Consider the following 15,984-nt stretch of genomic DNA (forward strand, 5'->3'; position numbering starts at 1 on the left):
TGCCCTTGACCCTTTTCTATCAAGATCGATTTGTGAACTCAGTGACAATTTCCAGGGACATTTAAAGGGATACGGCCATGTTTTTTGGTTTATACATAAGTGCCACAATTTCCGTTTGCAGAGCGTCTGGGTTTTGTACCCTAACGATGTTTCTGATGAGTGTTGGGATTTTCTGGTTTGGGGATTTTGGAACAGTTCCTTTTAATGAAAACAGACTGATCTAGAGTTCTAGACCATTGGCATTTAAAAAAAGGTTATCTTGTTATATAAAGCATGTGCACTGATTGATCTGGTCTGAAATAAAGGTTTTCTAGGGAATTGTAAATCTCAGGTTTGATATTAAAATGTGTTCATAAATGAGTTAAACATGTATTGTTGTGTGAATACCTGTGAAATACACTTTTTCACAGATTCCATTTTTGTTGTAAACTAAAATGTAAATATATCCTAAATCTTGGAATAAAGGATCTTGGCTTTTAGTATTGTTGGTAGTGGCTCAAACATCCACAATTGGATATGGGGAAAAGGGGCCAGGCATTCTTAATTCAATTGATTTCCACTTGATAGATGCTCTATTAGGACATTACCAATGTGCTTCCAATTGAATTCCACGGTTGTTAAGGAACTAAAAGTTCCACCCTTTAACAATCTTGATAAGAGGGATTCTTTGTTCCATTGTGCATTCTTTCCCCAACCCATAATCCCACATGCCCACACTATGTTTCCTAAAACACAGAGTTCAAGCCCATGCTCACCCAACAGTTGGAATCGATGTATAATACGTTCCATATAAAGATCACTGTAATCTTCATCAGCCCAACAGCACTCAATAAAATGGAAAACTAAAAAAGCTTTTGAATCCAAACCGACTGGACTGGCCTTTTAAATGAATCTTAAAACCATTTTCTATAAATCGACATTAAATGCACATCCAACTCAATCACACTCAATAACAGTTTTTTTTTTTTTGTTTAAACAGGGGTCTTTCTTAAGGGTTTATTAGTTGGTGCTTGGGCGATGTTGACGTAGGCATGGCGTAGCCCTTCTACTGAAGTTGAATGTTAACTGCCCCACTCTGAAGCCAGAGCCGTTCTGGTTGGGTGATGGTTGGGCTGCATCTGACATCAGAGCGTACGGGCAGTGATTGATGGGCCATTTGAACCGAGAGCAACAGCTACACATCTGAAGACACTACTTCATCTATCACATAACACACGGCTGTCTTTAGCAGGCCCCGCAGTAGGCCTCGTATGCTCATGTTACTCCATATTCAAACGGTTACATGAGTCAAACCAGATTTGAGATCAAAGGCAGTACCGTGAGGGCTGTTTTTTTAATAATCTGAACTCAAGCCCGATCGGGGCCCCGGTAAATGAAGTTAGTCGGTCAGTTGGTCGTTCAGTCAGGTAGACGGTTAGCTCATCTGTTGGATGGATGGTTAAGGAGTTAGACAGTTTTGTCGTGCAACCGACTCTTCGGTCCATCTGTCTTGGTAAGTGAGTTAATTAGTAATGGTGATTCGTCATGGCAACCACCTGGACGCATGCTTGTGCAGAGAGTCATGTCTCCTGGGAGCCTACTGCTATTAAGAGTCATAGGCCCGCCGTCGTACAGCTGAGTCTCTTAACAGATGTACGAGAGATGATGGACAGCTCAGAGCCGCGGCCCACGGCCTGCACATGAACCGCACGCTGTCACACAGAGATGCATTTATTTATTGACCAGGTCCCTGAGATCTGAAGGAACTGCCTCCATCTGTTGAACTGCAGAGCACGGTGACAGGGCGGACATCTTGCTGACAGCGGCGAGCGATGATGCGGTCACACCCGTGTCTTGTAACGTATAGCTCCACACTCATGGGCTTCACAGTGGGGAGGACTGTGGCTGGGTACGGACAGCAAATAACCAATTGATTTATTTTTTGGATTGCATTCCGCACAGATTCAATTCTATGGAATTGTAAAAAAAAAAAGAAATGAAATGTTTTCCAGTATTTATATGACTGATGACAGAACATCATATAAAGACGTCCCCCGCTGCAGATGCAAGTTTAGATAAGGAATGCTATTGGAATGAGAGGGGAAATCATGGGCACAGCCAAAGCAAAGCAATGAAACACTGATTAACATGCGTACTGCCGTCTCTTACCGGAATCAATAATACTAATCTTTCTGAGCCCGCAACCTGTCAGTTTTACTCAAGGATGAGATTTTAAAAAAAAACAATGTCTTCCAAATGTATGGTTGCTTTGGGAGCTCAGAGAAGCCCTGGTCCCTGACTGTGCATCAGGGCATTGCGTTCGCCTCATATTTATTTCAACAGGACGGCCTGAAAACTCTAAATTCAACCCAGATGCACTATCATCTTGGCCCCCATTTCATACCCATCTTTTGGGGGGCTTTTCTTGGCACCCGAAGGAGTTGTTCATTGTGGTTAATGGGCCTGTGGTTGTGAAGGCCTAGGAGGAGAGAACTGAGTCCTGCATGTGAGTTGGGATTCATCTGGGAGCGGATTGCTACAGTCTTTAAAACGACCTTGTTTCTATCCAAGTATAATTTTTTACCTAAATATTATATGTTTTACAAGTGGATTCTATACGTATACCCAACAATTATACATTTAAGTTGATACATTTCATTTAACAAACTAGTCATGTGATACATTAGGAAATGCTAAACCAAAGACTTTAAAAGCAAGCAGATGGCTTTCAAGAGTTTTCTATGCATTTTCCAGTTGGACCAAATCCAAAAGGCAAATGTTTCTGTATAAAGGAAGTATTAAGATGGCATGCAGACGTTTTTGTTTGTTCTCATTGTTTGCTGCTAGTTGCATAACATTGTCCCTTAAATGCACATTTTGTGTTCAGCATAGATGTCAATTTATGCATTGTGGAATGTTTAAACAAATTTAATGTAGTTGCATTAGCTAGCCTGGGGTTTATTATGGTGTCAGCGGTATACAACAGTGGATTGTTAACGTTCTGTGATTGACCCTCCATATGTTAAAAAGTGTTGGGAGCTCTAACACTCACATCAAGAATCCCACTTGCCCCATACAAAAAAAAAACAGACATCGCTGATTGGTTGGCGCCGTTAAACCTAAAAAAAAACCTGTCTCAAGTTAATAATCTATGATATGTATCTATCTCACCTCTGACAGAGCATGTAGACCTGCTCATGTTACCAAACTAAACTAAATAGCTTTGGGTGTTGAAATAATAACTTACATTAGGCTACATTAATCACCTTACACTGTTTGATAAATGACACCCTATATGGTGTCATATTTATATGGGAATATAAAGCTTTGGTACTTCACAAAATTAACTCAGAGTGTTAAATAGCAAAGGAGAGCAGACCAATTCTGTTCAGCGTCTATCAACGTATTCGACTTTTGAGAAATGGACGTCTGTGCTGCCATAAATCACCACAAGACCATTTATTTCACCCCTGACAGCCAGTAAACATTCAACTCTTTTTTTTCCCCTGAAAAGAAACACTGTTGCACTAATGGCATAACACTTTGCTGGATTTATTAAGTGAAACCAATCTGGAGAATGTTTGTCTTCTCTACTTTTCACTTAATTCACTTCAGTTGTTTTTTTTCAGAGAAGGCTGTGCAGTAGAAATCTAGCTGTGTTAAATGAAATGAAGAAGAAATGAAGTGAAGGCAAGTCTGAAATGGATGCATTTGAGCAGTTGAGCACAAATGCTGTTTAGTTTAAACAGTCTGGAAGAATGGTATACATTTGAAATATATTTCACATTGAGCTACTTTTCATCATGTTTCATCATCTAACCCTTTTTTTCAATCACTTTCATATTATCGTTCCCGAAGGAAGAAAAAACGAAACCCACATAATTTGATCAACGTTTGAAAAGAAAAAAAAACCTAGCGTTATGTCTGCGCTTATCAAAACCATGTGGAACATCTTTTTTATACATTTCAGATGTTTGATAAATGGGTTGGACAACGTATGCCAGAGAGCACAGCAGGGCCTGTTTCTGATGGCTATCAACGCATGGGTTTAAAGGAGCAGCAGCCATGGTAGCATTTAGCATGAAAGAGGGCTATTTTGTGGTTTATTATTTCCATTTCCTAAAGAGAGGGAGGGAGTTATTGAAGAATGATAGTGTTTTTTTCCCGGCAGTATGGTTATATATTTGTAGGAAAAGAATAGTTTGGTTTGAGAAACATAGCTGGTGCTTTTGTTGTTGTTGCTTACATTGTCAACCCCAGAGTTGTGCTTACTTAATTTAGTTTAAATTAGGCAAAACCTTTTTGCACATACTCTTGCCAAGCTAAATAAAGGCATGACATGGTTTATACAGTGTACACTTTATTTCGGTATGAAACATTGTATTTCTATACATTTCTTGTATAAATAAATACTGGTTCTTGTTGTATACATTGGTTCTTCCTGTATATACTTGTTCTCGTTGTACGGTATATTCTGGTTCTTGCTGTAAAGGTGTTCAGTGGTTCTTGTTACACTGGTTCCTTCTGTAAATACAGCTGAATACTGCTATGTATATGCTGGTTATGTATATGTATGTACAGGTTGTTTCGATACAAAGATAAGGTCCAGACCCGTGCATCCATCCAGGCTGTCAGTTGGGTGGAGGGGGATGGTTTGTTGGGAAGAGGGCAGGCGCAGGAGGGTCAAACGGGGCTTTGGCAGTATGACGGGGCCCCAAGCATCACATTTGGGTCCAATCAGCCTGGTGATGTTTTTGGCCATAATATACAAAACAGATGGACCAGTGATTGGCTGGCTACATCTCCAGAAAAACTTGTTGTGCAGTATAGCCCAACCAAAGAAATGCACAAAACACTTTGTTTTATTGATTTGAAATATGACTTTGCTGCTGCTTTTGTAGTTGTACTGAATTGTTGTTTGTCTGTGCTGGGATAGTTTGTAATTGAAACACAGGGCAAATACATATAAACATTGACAGAATTGTTATACTTTTATATAATATGTAATTAGATGACCCAATTTCTGTATTATTACTTTTCAGCCTTCTTTTTCCGTTAAAGTGAGGTGCGTGACTCTGAAAGTGTACCTTTTACGTAATCGCTCTCTGCGTCTCTGCGGTGGTGTTACGAGCCTTGTTTACAGTCTGACTGCAGCGTGTGTGGGCCGGCGCCGACACTAACACCACTAGCCACTCGCTAACACCACTAGCCACTCGCTAACACCACTAGCCCCCCGCTACTGCCGTAACCCCTGGCCTGCGAGTAACACAAGGGGGCTCAGGGGGGGGTTACACCTTCAAACCACCGGGGAGTGTGATGCTAGCCACGGAGTCTGAGTCTGGAGCTGAAGACCTGTCTGACGCCCCCCCCCCCCCCCCCCCCACCACCTCTTCACTGACCTCTTGACCTCTGTCGTAAGAGAAGAGGGGTGACGGAGCTGAGCTGTAGAGGTGGTGGTGGTGGTGGTGGAGGTGGTGGTGGAGGTGGTGGAGGTGGTGGTGGTGGTGGCGGCTAGTCAAAACCACAAGGTGAGATCACCAGGGCAGGTGGTGGGTTTCCCCCCCCCCCCCCGCCCCCCCTCCATGCTGAGGATGATGGATGGGTCTGGCTGGGATGCCTAGGTAACCCCCCGTGGGGTTTGGTCCGCACAGCAGGAGGGACGTGGGGAGTGGGGGGTGTTATGTGTGGTTACAGAGTCAAGGCCTTGTCCCAGGTGATGGGGATTTATGCATCATCCCCCCAAGTTCAAATGGTGGCCTTCTCAACGTACACCGCATCCATCCACAACATGACTCACACACACGCATACACACACATCCCCCTAAGACGGACACACACACACACACACACACACACACACACATATATTGATGCAATTATATTGATACACACAGACACTGAGACACAAGCACACAAAAACAATTACATTTTTCAAATTTCTCGCTCTTTCTTTCGCTTTCCTCAACCTCATCTCAACCTATGCTATTTCAATCCATCATTTGTTTTCTATTTGGGTTGTGTTGAGCTTTACATTACATTTACTTTCAGTCATTTAGTAAATGCTTTCATCCAGAGCCACTTTTCCCCGTTAGACTGAGGGCAATCAATGCATACAACCAATATTGGAGCGAGTGCAAGTACGAGTTACGCATGGCCAGGTGTCTAAAAACAACAAGATTCAAAGAATCACTGTAGGAATCAGAAGAAATGGTTAATATTTGTTTTTGTAATTACTCAATTGCTCATGGATCATTGCTACTTACAAATGTCCTAAAAATAATGATATATACAAGCACTACAACAACTAAACAAATAGGCAAGTGGGGGAATCAGATATGGTAGCTGTAGCACTCTGTGACACACTTTGGTTGGCTGAACACCAGGCCCGCTGCAGAAGTGTTCTGAACCCTGAGCAGAGATTCTGCTGGTGCAATGCCCTAGCCCAGCCAGTACAACGATGCAATGAGCCCTGAGATGACTGGAACCTGGGTGAGGAGTTTTGCACTCACATGTACCTCCTGATCTACACGATTGTTGCGACATGGTTAGCGAAAGTGATGGCAAAGCTGGAAGGGAGTAATGGATTACAGGTTAAGATGGATTATAAGAAGATTTGTCTTCGACAGGTCAGTGGAAACAGCTGATAGAGTTGAGCACATACGCCTCAAGGAACAATCCCAGTGCCGAGAGGTACAGTGAGAATGCCAAGAATTGACCCCTGTGGCACACCAGTTTTGCCCTGACTTGGACACCTTGACTCTCCACGGCCCCCGGTAGGATCCACAAGAGAGGTGGGACTCCAACCACCTGTGATACCGAGACCAGCGATGCCGGGACAAGTGGATGTGATGGTTCACGGTGCCAAGATGAGCAGGTTGAGAACTGGACCACCATTGACTCCTGACTGGTTGGGATCCAGCAGGTTATTCTGAAAGAGGAAGGGATTTGGTTGTTGAGACACAACACATTCACAAGTGTTCTGGAAAGAAACAAGAGAGAAAGAAGAAATATAATGGTCGGTCATTTTATCAACCAGAAAACTTTAAATAAACAAAGACGGCAATACAACCAACCTCAAAATCCAACCACATAGACCGAGGCATTATCTGCTTGTTTTCCACAGAATGCTGATGATCCTCATGGAACCACAAATGAAGTTCTCCAACCACAACCTTCTCCCTGTCACATACTCTGAGCAAGCCCAGACATTAAAGAGCAAAGGTTCATCCACTGACCAATGAAATGTCTTTGGCCAAATTTGTGGTAATGGCATCAGAGGCCCCCTCTGTGTTGGAATTGAAATAAATTAAATTAGCAGCTGTAGCTGATTAGCAGATTAGCAGGTCTTGTTCCTCTTCTTTTTTTAATGCATCTATACGCTCAAATGTTTTACATTTTCTTAATTATATAAATTTTCCGCTACCTTTGATAATAAAGTTTTTTTTTTTGTTTATTCTTGATAAGATGAAAATGAAAAACATAGAAGCCAAGTTTGGAGATATTTGGAAGTATAATATCCCTAATTACACGTGTTAATGTTTTCTTCAAGTCAAGTAAATAATCGTGCAAATAGAGATAAATCCTGCCTTCACAGCCTTGCCCTTTGGCGGGTCGTGTGTTTGGTTTGGAAGACAAGACTTCTGACTCTGAACTGATGCCAAAAAGTATGATGTGAATTTTGAAGCTGGGTTTCTAACACCTTTCTTAAAATAAGCTTCAATTCAAATTCAAAGTAATCATTTAATATATATGAGGCTTGTTACTGCGTGTGCATGTGTGTATGGTGTGTGTGTGTGTGTGTGTGTGTGTGTGTGTGTGTGTGTGTGTGTGTGTGTGTGTGTGCGTGCTAGTGTGTGTGTGTGTGTGTGTGTGTGTGTGTGTGTGTGGCCGCCTGTGTTTGTGTGTGTCCACCTGTGTGTGTGTGTGTGTGTGTGTGTGTGCGTGTGTGTGTGTGTGTGTGTGTGTGTGTGTGTGTGTGTGTGTGTGGCCGCCTGTGTGTGTGTGTGTGTGTTTGTGTGAGGGGTCTCCTAATTGAGTGCAGGATAAAGAAGTATGTGGAGACCTCTCAGCAGGACCCAACAGGTTTATTGTTCTCTGCCCTGGGCTTGTTCCGTCTACCAGCACACACGCGTGTACACATGAGACTGTGTGTGTGTGTGTGCGCTTGTGTGTGTGTGTGTTTGTGTGTGTGTGCGCGGGCGTTCCTGTATGTGCATACGTGTGCATATGTGTTGGGGGTGGGGCTATGTTTTGAGATGGGGTTACCTCATGACAACTGTACTGTAAGGTATTTCCCCAATCTCAAAAAGAAATCCCATACATGTGCTGTTATCTGCTGGACCGAGGAGGAGTTGACTTGATTAGTGTCTGGTGATAATGTAGGTGGTCAAGTCAGGTTTATTTATATGGTGTAAATGACGCCCGACATAGGTATCAGGATTGGCGGGGATGGTGGTGTGTGTGTGTGTGTGTGTGTGTGTGTGTGTGTGTGTGTGTGTGTGTCTGTGATTATCACATTATCAGGGGAACTTCTTGAGAGAAACATTTCTTCATTCATCAAACATGTCAGTATAACTATTTTTTTTTTCTACATTTATTTTGATCAGTATGTAAAATAATACTGTAAATAAAGTTCACGCATTTTAAACATCAATAAGGTTCAGGGTGCACAGAGGTGAAAGCAAAAATAGTGTGTAGCATTCCTTCTTCAAGCCAACTGTCCCTCTAAAACAATCCTTGAGAACAACCTCTTATTGCGGGGTCACAACTGTGAATGAATGCCAAATCTTTATTTAAACTTCACCGTTGTCTGGTATTCTAGAGGTCACTGGGGGTCATTCTCCAGCCCACAGCCGCCATGGCTAAAATTAAGAGGGCTGTTTTATCTTTTTCTAAATTCCCCTCATGAAGGTCTGTGAAGGTCTGTTTTGAGAACAAAAAAATATCAAAAGGCAAATGATCCATGTCTTCAGGCAAAGTAGCAATTACGTTGTGTCACGGAAGACTTTTAACGAACCAAATGAATTATCCCAAATGTTAAAACCTGGAATTGCCTTTTTAGTACATTGTTGTTTCCTATTCAAAGAATATTGCTGGAGTTGTTTGCTATTGTTTGTTTCTAGTGTCTTCAGGCTTTCAAGAACGAAAAGTATATTTGTTAAAAAGCAAGGGGGAAAAAAGCAAGTCAAGGAAAAACACATTTATATATGTAACAACAACATACAGTAGAGAAACAGGGAAGAAATACCTCACAGCATTTAATCAAAGATAGCTTAGACTTAACATACTCAAACAATACACCATGATGGGTGCCACCTCAGTTCCCAAACCAGTCTCATACAGGCCAGCCTAGAATGAAATATGAACATCAGTGGGAGATCCACTGTGTCTTCAAACAGCCAGTAGAAAGACAATTCAGCATTTCCCATGAAGAACACATAACAACAAGCTAATTACCAGGATCCTTGGTTCATTGGTAAAACCAGCTAGTTTGACGCTACATTAGTTTAGGGCTCCTTCACATTGCATCAACTCTGAGCAGCAACGTCCGCCCTACACGTGGAATGTGGACAACACATGCTGGGCTCCTGGCTGCCCTGGTCCATAGGGGGGGGGGCTAGGTCAGTGGACAGACACCACACTAAGCCACACTGGTAAGAACTGCTCTTTGGTCTGAAACCGTAAAAAACTAGACAACAAATGTACCTCTCTCACAGTGTGAGTTTTCCAGCAGCTCTAGTATCAGTCAAAGGTCAAAGTGCAAAGGGGGCATTTGTAGGCACCCCATTGGTTGGCTGTTTGGTCAATGGCTTCCTGCTAGTGTAAACCTTGGCCCCGTTGTTTCTGGAGGATGTCAGTGGGACTCGTCTTCCTCTGCGGCCGTCTCCGTGGTGATGGATGCATCTTTTATCAAGTGTGCGAGTGCCAAAATGGGTTTTTAGACTCATAATCCTAAACAGAAAAAGGCAAACAGTTGCCACTCAGAGCCACATAGCGTGGATTCAATGCTTCTATTCAATTTATTAATTATAACTGGAAAAGTATAGGTCTGCTGTCAAGTCAATGTTAACAAAACTTTTGTCCAACTCTAATGGGGTTGGCACTGGCACATCTGTCATGCACGCTAGAACTCAACTGTCCCACTATCCTCTCAAGGGCCTCACAATCTCTGTCGTAAACAGGATATAGAGACCTTTGTGTGTTCCCTTTTACACTCTTAAGTTGTTCTTCGTGGTCCTTTTACCATTGGTTCTATTTATGCAGCTCGGATTTCTCTGAAGCCTAAGCTGGCCAAAGCCCCCATACTGGGTCAATTAGACCCTGACGATAGGAACATTTCATAAATGATATCAAGCAAGGATAATCTATATGACTCTAATGAGAATAATTCCCCTTAAGATGGGATGAATGAGTTCTTTCCCAACATGATTGAGCATAACAAGCTCGTTAGCAAATGTGCGCCCATGTGAAGGCGTACCTCTGCGTTCTCCAGTGGGTTCTCTGTCGGAGGTCTCTGGGTACTGCATGACAAATGGGGCCTTGACTGATCCTTACTCTCTATTCCCAGATCCTCTCTTATGATCTTTTCCAAAAGCTATATTTAAACTGCCTTTTCTATGTCTATTTTGTCTCTTTTTTTGTTTCTATTAAAAACATTGAATCCCCTTTCGTTATCTAAACTAAAACCATTCTGTGATTATGTCACCATGCCCAAGTGGGAGTGTATAACTTCCCAGACAATAGTAACATGTTTGGAGCCTCGTGGAATAAGGTGCTAATCAAACTAAAGGATCCCATCACCTCTAATGATTTCCCCAGCAATAGATATCCTTTTATATGCCATCTATATTGATTTAAGAATGCATATTCTAACCTGACCTAAAAGGCCTAAAAATATTGTCACATGCAGAGATTTTTTTTTTATGAATGAAAACATGCATAGCAAGTGATCAAAAACATATTATGGCTGAACAAAGTCATAAGATCTAACATATTTGGGGAATGAAACAGCTAAAACGGGAGCTTAAAGTCACAATGTGTAACATTTCAACTGGCTCGTAGCTTAAAATACCATGGAAATATCTGTAGTCAATGCTGATCGATTGTGATTTCAATAATGATATCAATAAAATCACATCCTTATATATTCCCCAAAAATAATTTTAACTCAAGATATTGTAAAGCCCCAACAGATAATCATGTTGGTCACTGAAAAGGTGATTTACACAACAGAAAAGACAAGATCAGATGGCTTATTTGTAAGCTCTCATAGCCATATCGATAACGTTCTAGGTTCAAATTGTATTTTAATGTCAGAATGTTGTATTCTTTAATCTTTATAGGTATTAATTAGGCATTACATGGGGAGAGACTCTTGTCTATAGTGTAGTAACAAGTGTGTTTGACAGCAGAAGGTAGACCTATTTGATTCCCAATGAAATCTTTAAATAATAAACCCTTACTCTAAAAGTAATCACTTTAATAATGTTAAAGTGATTACTTAATAATGACTTTAATAATGACACGCTATCTCGTCAAAATATATAAAGTGAAATTCTTAACAAAACCATAACTTGAAGTAAAAAACATAAGCAGCTTTACTTTAAGCAGCCTAACTTTAAGCTGCTTAAATTACAAAAACACTTGACTTTTGATCAACTGAAATGTAAGATAAAGAAACATAAGCTGCTGGAATCTAAGATGTATTTTTTCTCTTTTTTTGAGCAGCTAATTTTAAGCTGCCTTTGTTTAAGCATCTAAATTTAAGATGTTTAAATCCCGCACTTGGCTTTGCATTCCATTCCATACTTATTCAAATACCATTTTATATTTAAGTCAAGCATTTGAATGTTCTCTGAATTACCAGGTATAGAAAAAAAGAAAAAGATAATTTCTATGATTCAAGAACCGATCACCGCATTGGAGTTTTTTCATCCATAGAGATCCACTGCTTCTCCTTACATCTCAGAACAAACTCCATTCCAATTACATCGACAATTCCTCTCTCATTTGGTGATCAGGTTCTTGTGAACTTGAGTGAACACTTAGTAGTAGGTTTAGACAGCAGCACTACCCCTCCGTCCTCAACAGAGAAAGGAAAAGGAGAAAGGGTTGAAGGGGAATAGAGGAGGAAGGGATGAAAGGCAAGGGGGTTAGCGGGCTACAGATGGGCGGGTATAGGACCGGAACCAAGCTGTGGCTCGTTTTCACACAGGGTTCTAATGAGAACCTGCTGGGGTTCCTTTAGGTGCAGCAGGCCTTGGATCGGTTTACCTCTCTTTCCCACCACCAGACCCCCGTCACTCTTCACTGTCTGTGCAGTAGCATTGTAAACAGGCCTCAGGGTATGGGTCGAGGTTTAGGTATCCATGATGTAAGACCACCGATGTCTAGAAACTTTAGTTCTGATAGAGTAGAATCGATATGATCACCAAGGGGCAATTTGTTTTGCAGCATGAAATTGTAAAAATTAATAACAACACCAATGATTGCCACATAAGCAACAAACATTTACAACACATTGGTGGATAGGCAGATGCAACTGTCCCCACAATTGCACTTGAACCATTTATTATTATAGTGCATAGTATTTTTTGTTAGCCTTTGATTGGAATACTTTGAAACAAGGTCAGCTATTCCACTGGAGTGCAGCTTCCACTGGGATGGTGGTTAAAGCTGTACTATCAACCCTAAGGGGTTCCATGCTGCCCATAACAAAGCTAGTAAAAGTACATGTAATCCGTTTTACCGCCTTATCATATTCAGCTTGCCCAAAGAAAGATAATATTAAGAAAACCTTAAGAAAGCAAAGATTACGAATATTAAGAAAAAAGTAAGAAAACCTATTCTTTATGAAAATGATTTGTCACCTGAAAGTTTCTAACCATATCAGGGTTTTACATGCATGTAATGTATCTCTGCTTCAGATCTTGACTGTTATTATTCTGGTGTTGTTTTACATGTGATGCAGCTTTGTAACACCATTTTGCATGAAAAGCGCTCTGTAACTAAAGTATGTGTTTTATTCACAGTGCTGTATAGTATATGGGACATGCAGGTAAAGCCAGGCCAGTTGACCTGCTGCTCCTCTTGTAGACTTACTACACCCTCAAACTGGTTAATAGGGTGCTCAAACTCCCCAACAGTGTTGTGGGGAGATCTGAAGAATGGCTTTATCACTCTGGACACAAATGCCATTGATAGTGGTCATGGCCTACCTGACACAGGGATTATCCATTAAAATGACAAAAGGCTCAGGTTTGTGCGTTAGAATAAACATCACTTCAGGACTCCATAAGTTCTTGATTTCTGTCGTCCTCCATAAAAATGCTTCAACATCACTTCTTCTTAATTCTCTTCTTTCCATCACCACTCTTCTATCTACATTACTGTACTGTATTTACTAATTGGAAAGAATGTAACCACAATCACTTGCTATCAAACCGCTCATGTAATACAATAACTAACTAAGTTAAATGTTTGTCCATCTATCGGCGATACATACAATGTTCATAATCAGGACAACATGACATTTTGATCAGCAGTTAAAGTGGAACAACTTTGGAACAATGGAAACAATTAAGAGAGAAATTGTCTTATGAAATGGTGACTTTTTTCCACAGAAATGGATATACACATCTTTCTGCAGACGTATTAGCCACCTTATAATTACCATAAAACATTCACATTACCATAAAGTTGTGTATTAAAAGTATAAGTATAAATACGTGTAAATATGTAAGGGGGGGGATCGGGCAATGTCAAACGCGAGAAAGACCATATTCTATACCGCCGATGGACCAGACCAACTCGAGGGACTTTAAATATGAACGACTGTATTGCAGAGTGAGGCTCGGTTTCACCCCTGGGTATAGTGGATGGAAGTCTGCTTCTAACACTGCAGCGTTTCTGCAGGGTCTAGACCGAGCGAGGGACACAGAGGACCTCACCCTTCCTAATGATGATGAATGAGTGCGTGACGGACATGATTGAGGGCCTCTTTGGAGAGCGTGAAAAAGGGAATTCGCACAGCTTTTTGTCTGAAAGTAAAGTAAATTCATGGTTTGGTTCTTGGATAGATTTCCGTTGCTTTGGGAATTGTCAATTCAACGATATGGGCAAACAGGTCTCTGGAGATCTGAAGACCTACCTAACCTAGGTCTACATTAAATTGCATGACAATATGCCCAATCTGAGCGATGAAACAGTCTAACAATATCGAAGATTGCATGTGGTAAACCCATCTAAATGTTGACCTGTATAGGCCTACTTAATCCAACATTTTCTCGGTTTCACCTGATAGGAAGAATCCCGGGGTCTGAAGGGGGGCTATAATGGAGACTCCTCCCAAATATCCAGTGAAGAAAACCTGGAGTTACAGCAGCATCGGTCCCAGACAAGTCTCTCCCCCCTTCTCTCTCTGCACTGGTGGACGCTAAAGCGCATACGTTGAGTTTACATCGACATCATGAGGCGCTTCATTCTCACACTGCTATGGGTGGTGTCGTTACCTTCGTGCATGGAGGCTATCCACGGATTATACAATTTTGGCCAACCTGAATTCTTCCATCAAAAGAAGAACAACTGCAAGCCCATACCAGAGAATCTGCATCTGTGCCACGATATTGAATACACGGAGATGCGCCTGCCCAACCTCCTGGGCCACGAGACCATGAACGAGGTGCTGCAGCAGGCCTCCTCTTGGACCCCGCTGGTGCAGAAGCAGTGCCACCCAGACACCAGAAAGTTTCTCTGCTCTCTTTTCGCTCCCGTTTGCCTCGATGACCTGGACGAGCCGATCCAGCCGTGCAGGTCGCTATGTGAGAGCGTTAAGAACGGCTGCGCACCGGTGATGAACGCCTTCGGGTTTCCATGGCCCGATATGCTGGACTGCACTCGGTTCCCCGCCGACAACGACCTGTGCATCCCCCCTGCGGGCATGGACAACTTCGTCCCGGTTACTAAAGAGGGTAAGTTCCGTCGGACGTTGATCTAATTGATTAATTGAACATTGATTGAACAACGTAGGCTTTTTCAAACCCAGATTAGATTATCATTTCTTTTTTTTTTTCCCATTCGACTAGAGAACATTTGTCTCAAAATATCCGGTTTTTGAAGCGCTACACTATAGTTAATGTCAATATTTAATCATGGCATATGTGCTTATAAAGCCCTTTACAGTTTTGGCCGCAGAATAGAACAGGAATCCTCAGAATATAGGCAAGATTTTTCAAATGCAACATAACCCTTGACATCACCTGTTGCACTGGCATGTTGTTATTGTTCCAGTGCCCAGAGTGTGTGAGGCCTGCAAGGAAAGGGAGGAGAATGACAACGAAATTGTCGACAACTTATGCAAGAATGATTTTGGTAAGTCCCATAATGAATCAATTAATAAAATGCTTTATTGTTTATTTATTCAAATTATACACACAACACAACAATAGCCTACATAAATGCATAAGTTTTAGCAATAACACGTGGGTCCATCCATCCTCTGTTCCCGCGCGACGCCGCAGCTCTGAAGATCAAGGTGAAGGAGATCTCGTACATCAACGGCGACACCAAGATAGTGCCTGAGACGAAGAGCAAGACCATCTACAAGCTGAACGGGGTGACGGAGCGGGACCTGCGGAAGACCGTGTTGTGGCTCAAGGACGGGCTGCAGTGCGTATGCGAGGAGATGAACGACATCAACGCCGCCTACCTGGTGATGGGCCAGAAGATGGACGGACACCTGGTCATCACCTCCCTGAAGCGCTGGCAGAGGGGCCAGCGGGAGTTCAAACGGATCTCCCGCAGCATCCGCAAGCTGCAGTGTTAAAAGTGTTCACGTGTTAAAACAGACTAAAAAAAGGCCCGTTTTGTCCGTTCAAACGTTGTGTGTTCAATAATTTAATGCTGCACATCAGCAGCAGGTGTCTGGAATAATGACTCTTTGGAGGGATGGGGTGGAACAGGAGGCCTGTACAATGAGTGGATGCAGTGTCGGGTAGGCCTATAATA

The 15,984-nt window shown here is 42.0% G+C and overlaps 1 protein-coding gene and 1 long non-coding RNA gene across 2 annotated transcripts in view; one reads left to right on the forward strand and one right to left on the reverse strand.

The window, feature by feature from the left end:
* Window positions 1-14,446: 14,446 nt before the first annotated feature.
* Window positions 14,447-15,802, forward strand: sfrp2 (secreted frizzled-related protein 2; the record flags this gene model as incomplete). Its single annotated transcript, XM_084465271.1, has 3 exons — window positions 14,447-14,948; window positions 15,268-15,348; window positions 15,498-15,802. The coding sequence occupies 3 exons, from the start codon at window positions 14,447-14,449 to the stop codon at window positions 15,800-15,802; spliced, it is 888 nt and encodes a 295-aa protein (XP_084321397.1).
* Window positions 15,424-15,984, reverse strand: part of LOC311340371 — a 2,505-nt gene continuing 1,944 nt past the window's right edge. The window contains exons 2-3 of the long non-coding RNA XR_014633257.1: window positions 15,686-15,790; window positions 15,424-15,607 (exon numbers count right to left, since the gene is read on the reverse strand). This is a non-coding gene — a long non-coding RNA (uncharacterized lncRNA). The remainder of the gene's footprint in view (window positions 15,608-15,685; window positions 15,791-15,984) is intronic.

Source organism: Micromesistius poutassou (assembly GCF_964030765.1).
Source record: "Micromesistius poutassou genome assembly, chromosome: 3".
Taxonomy (NCBI): Eukaryota; Metazoa; Chordata; class Actinopteri; order Gadiformes; family Gadidae; genus Micromesistius; species Micromesistius poutassou.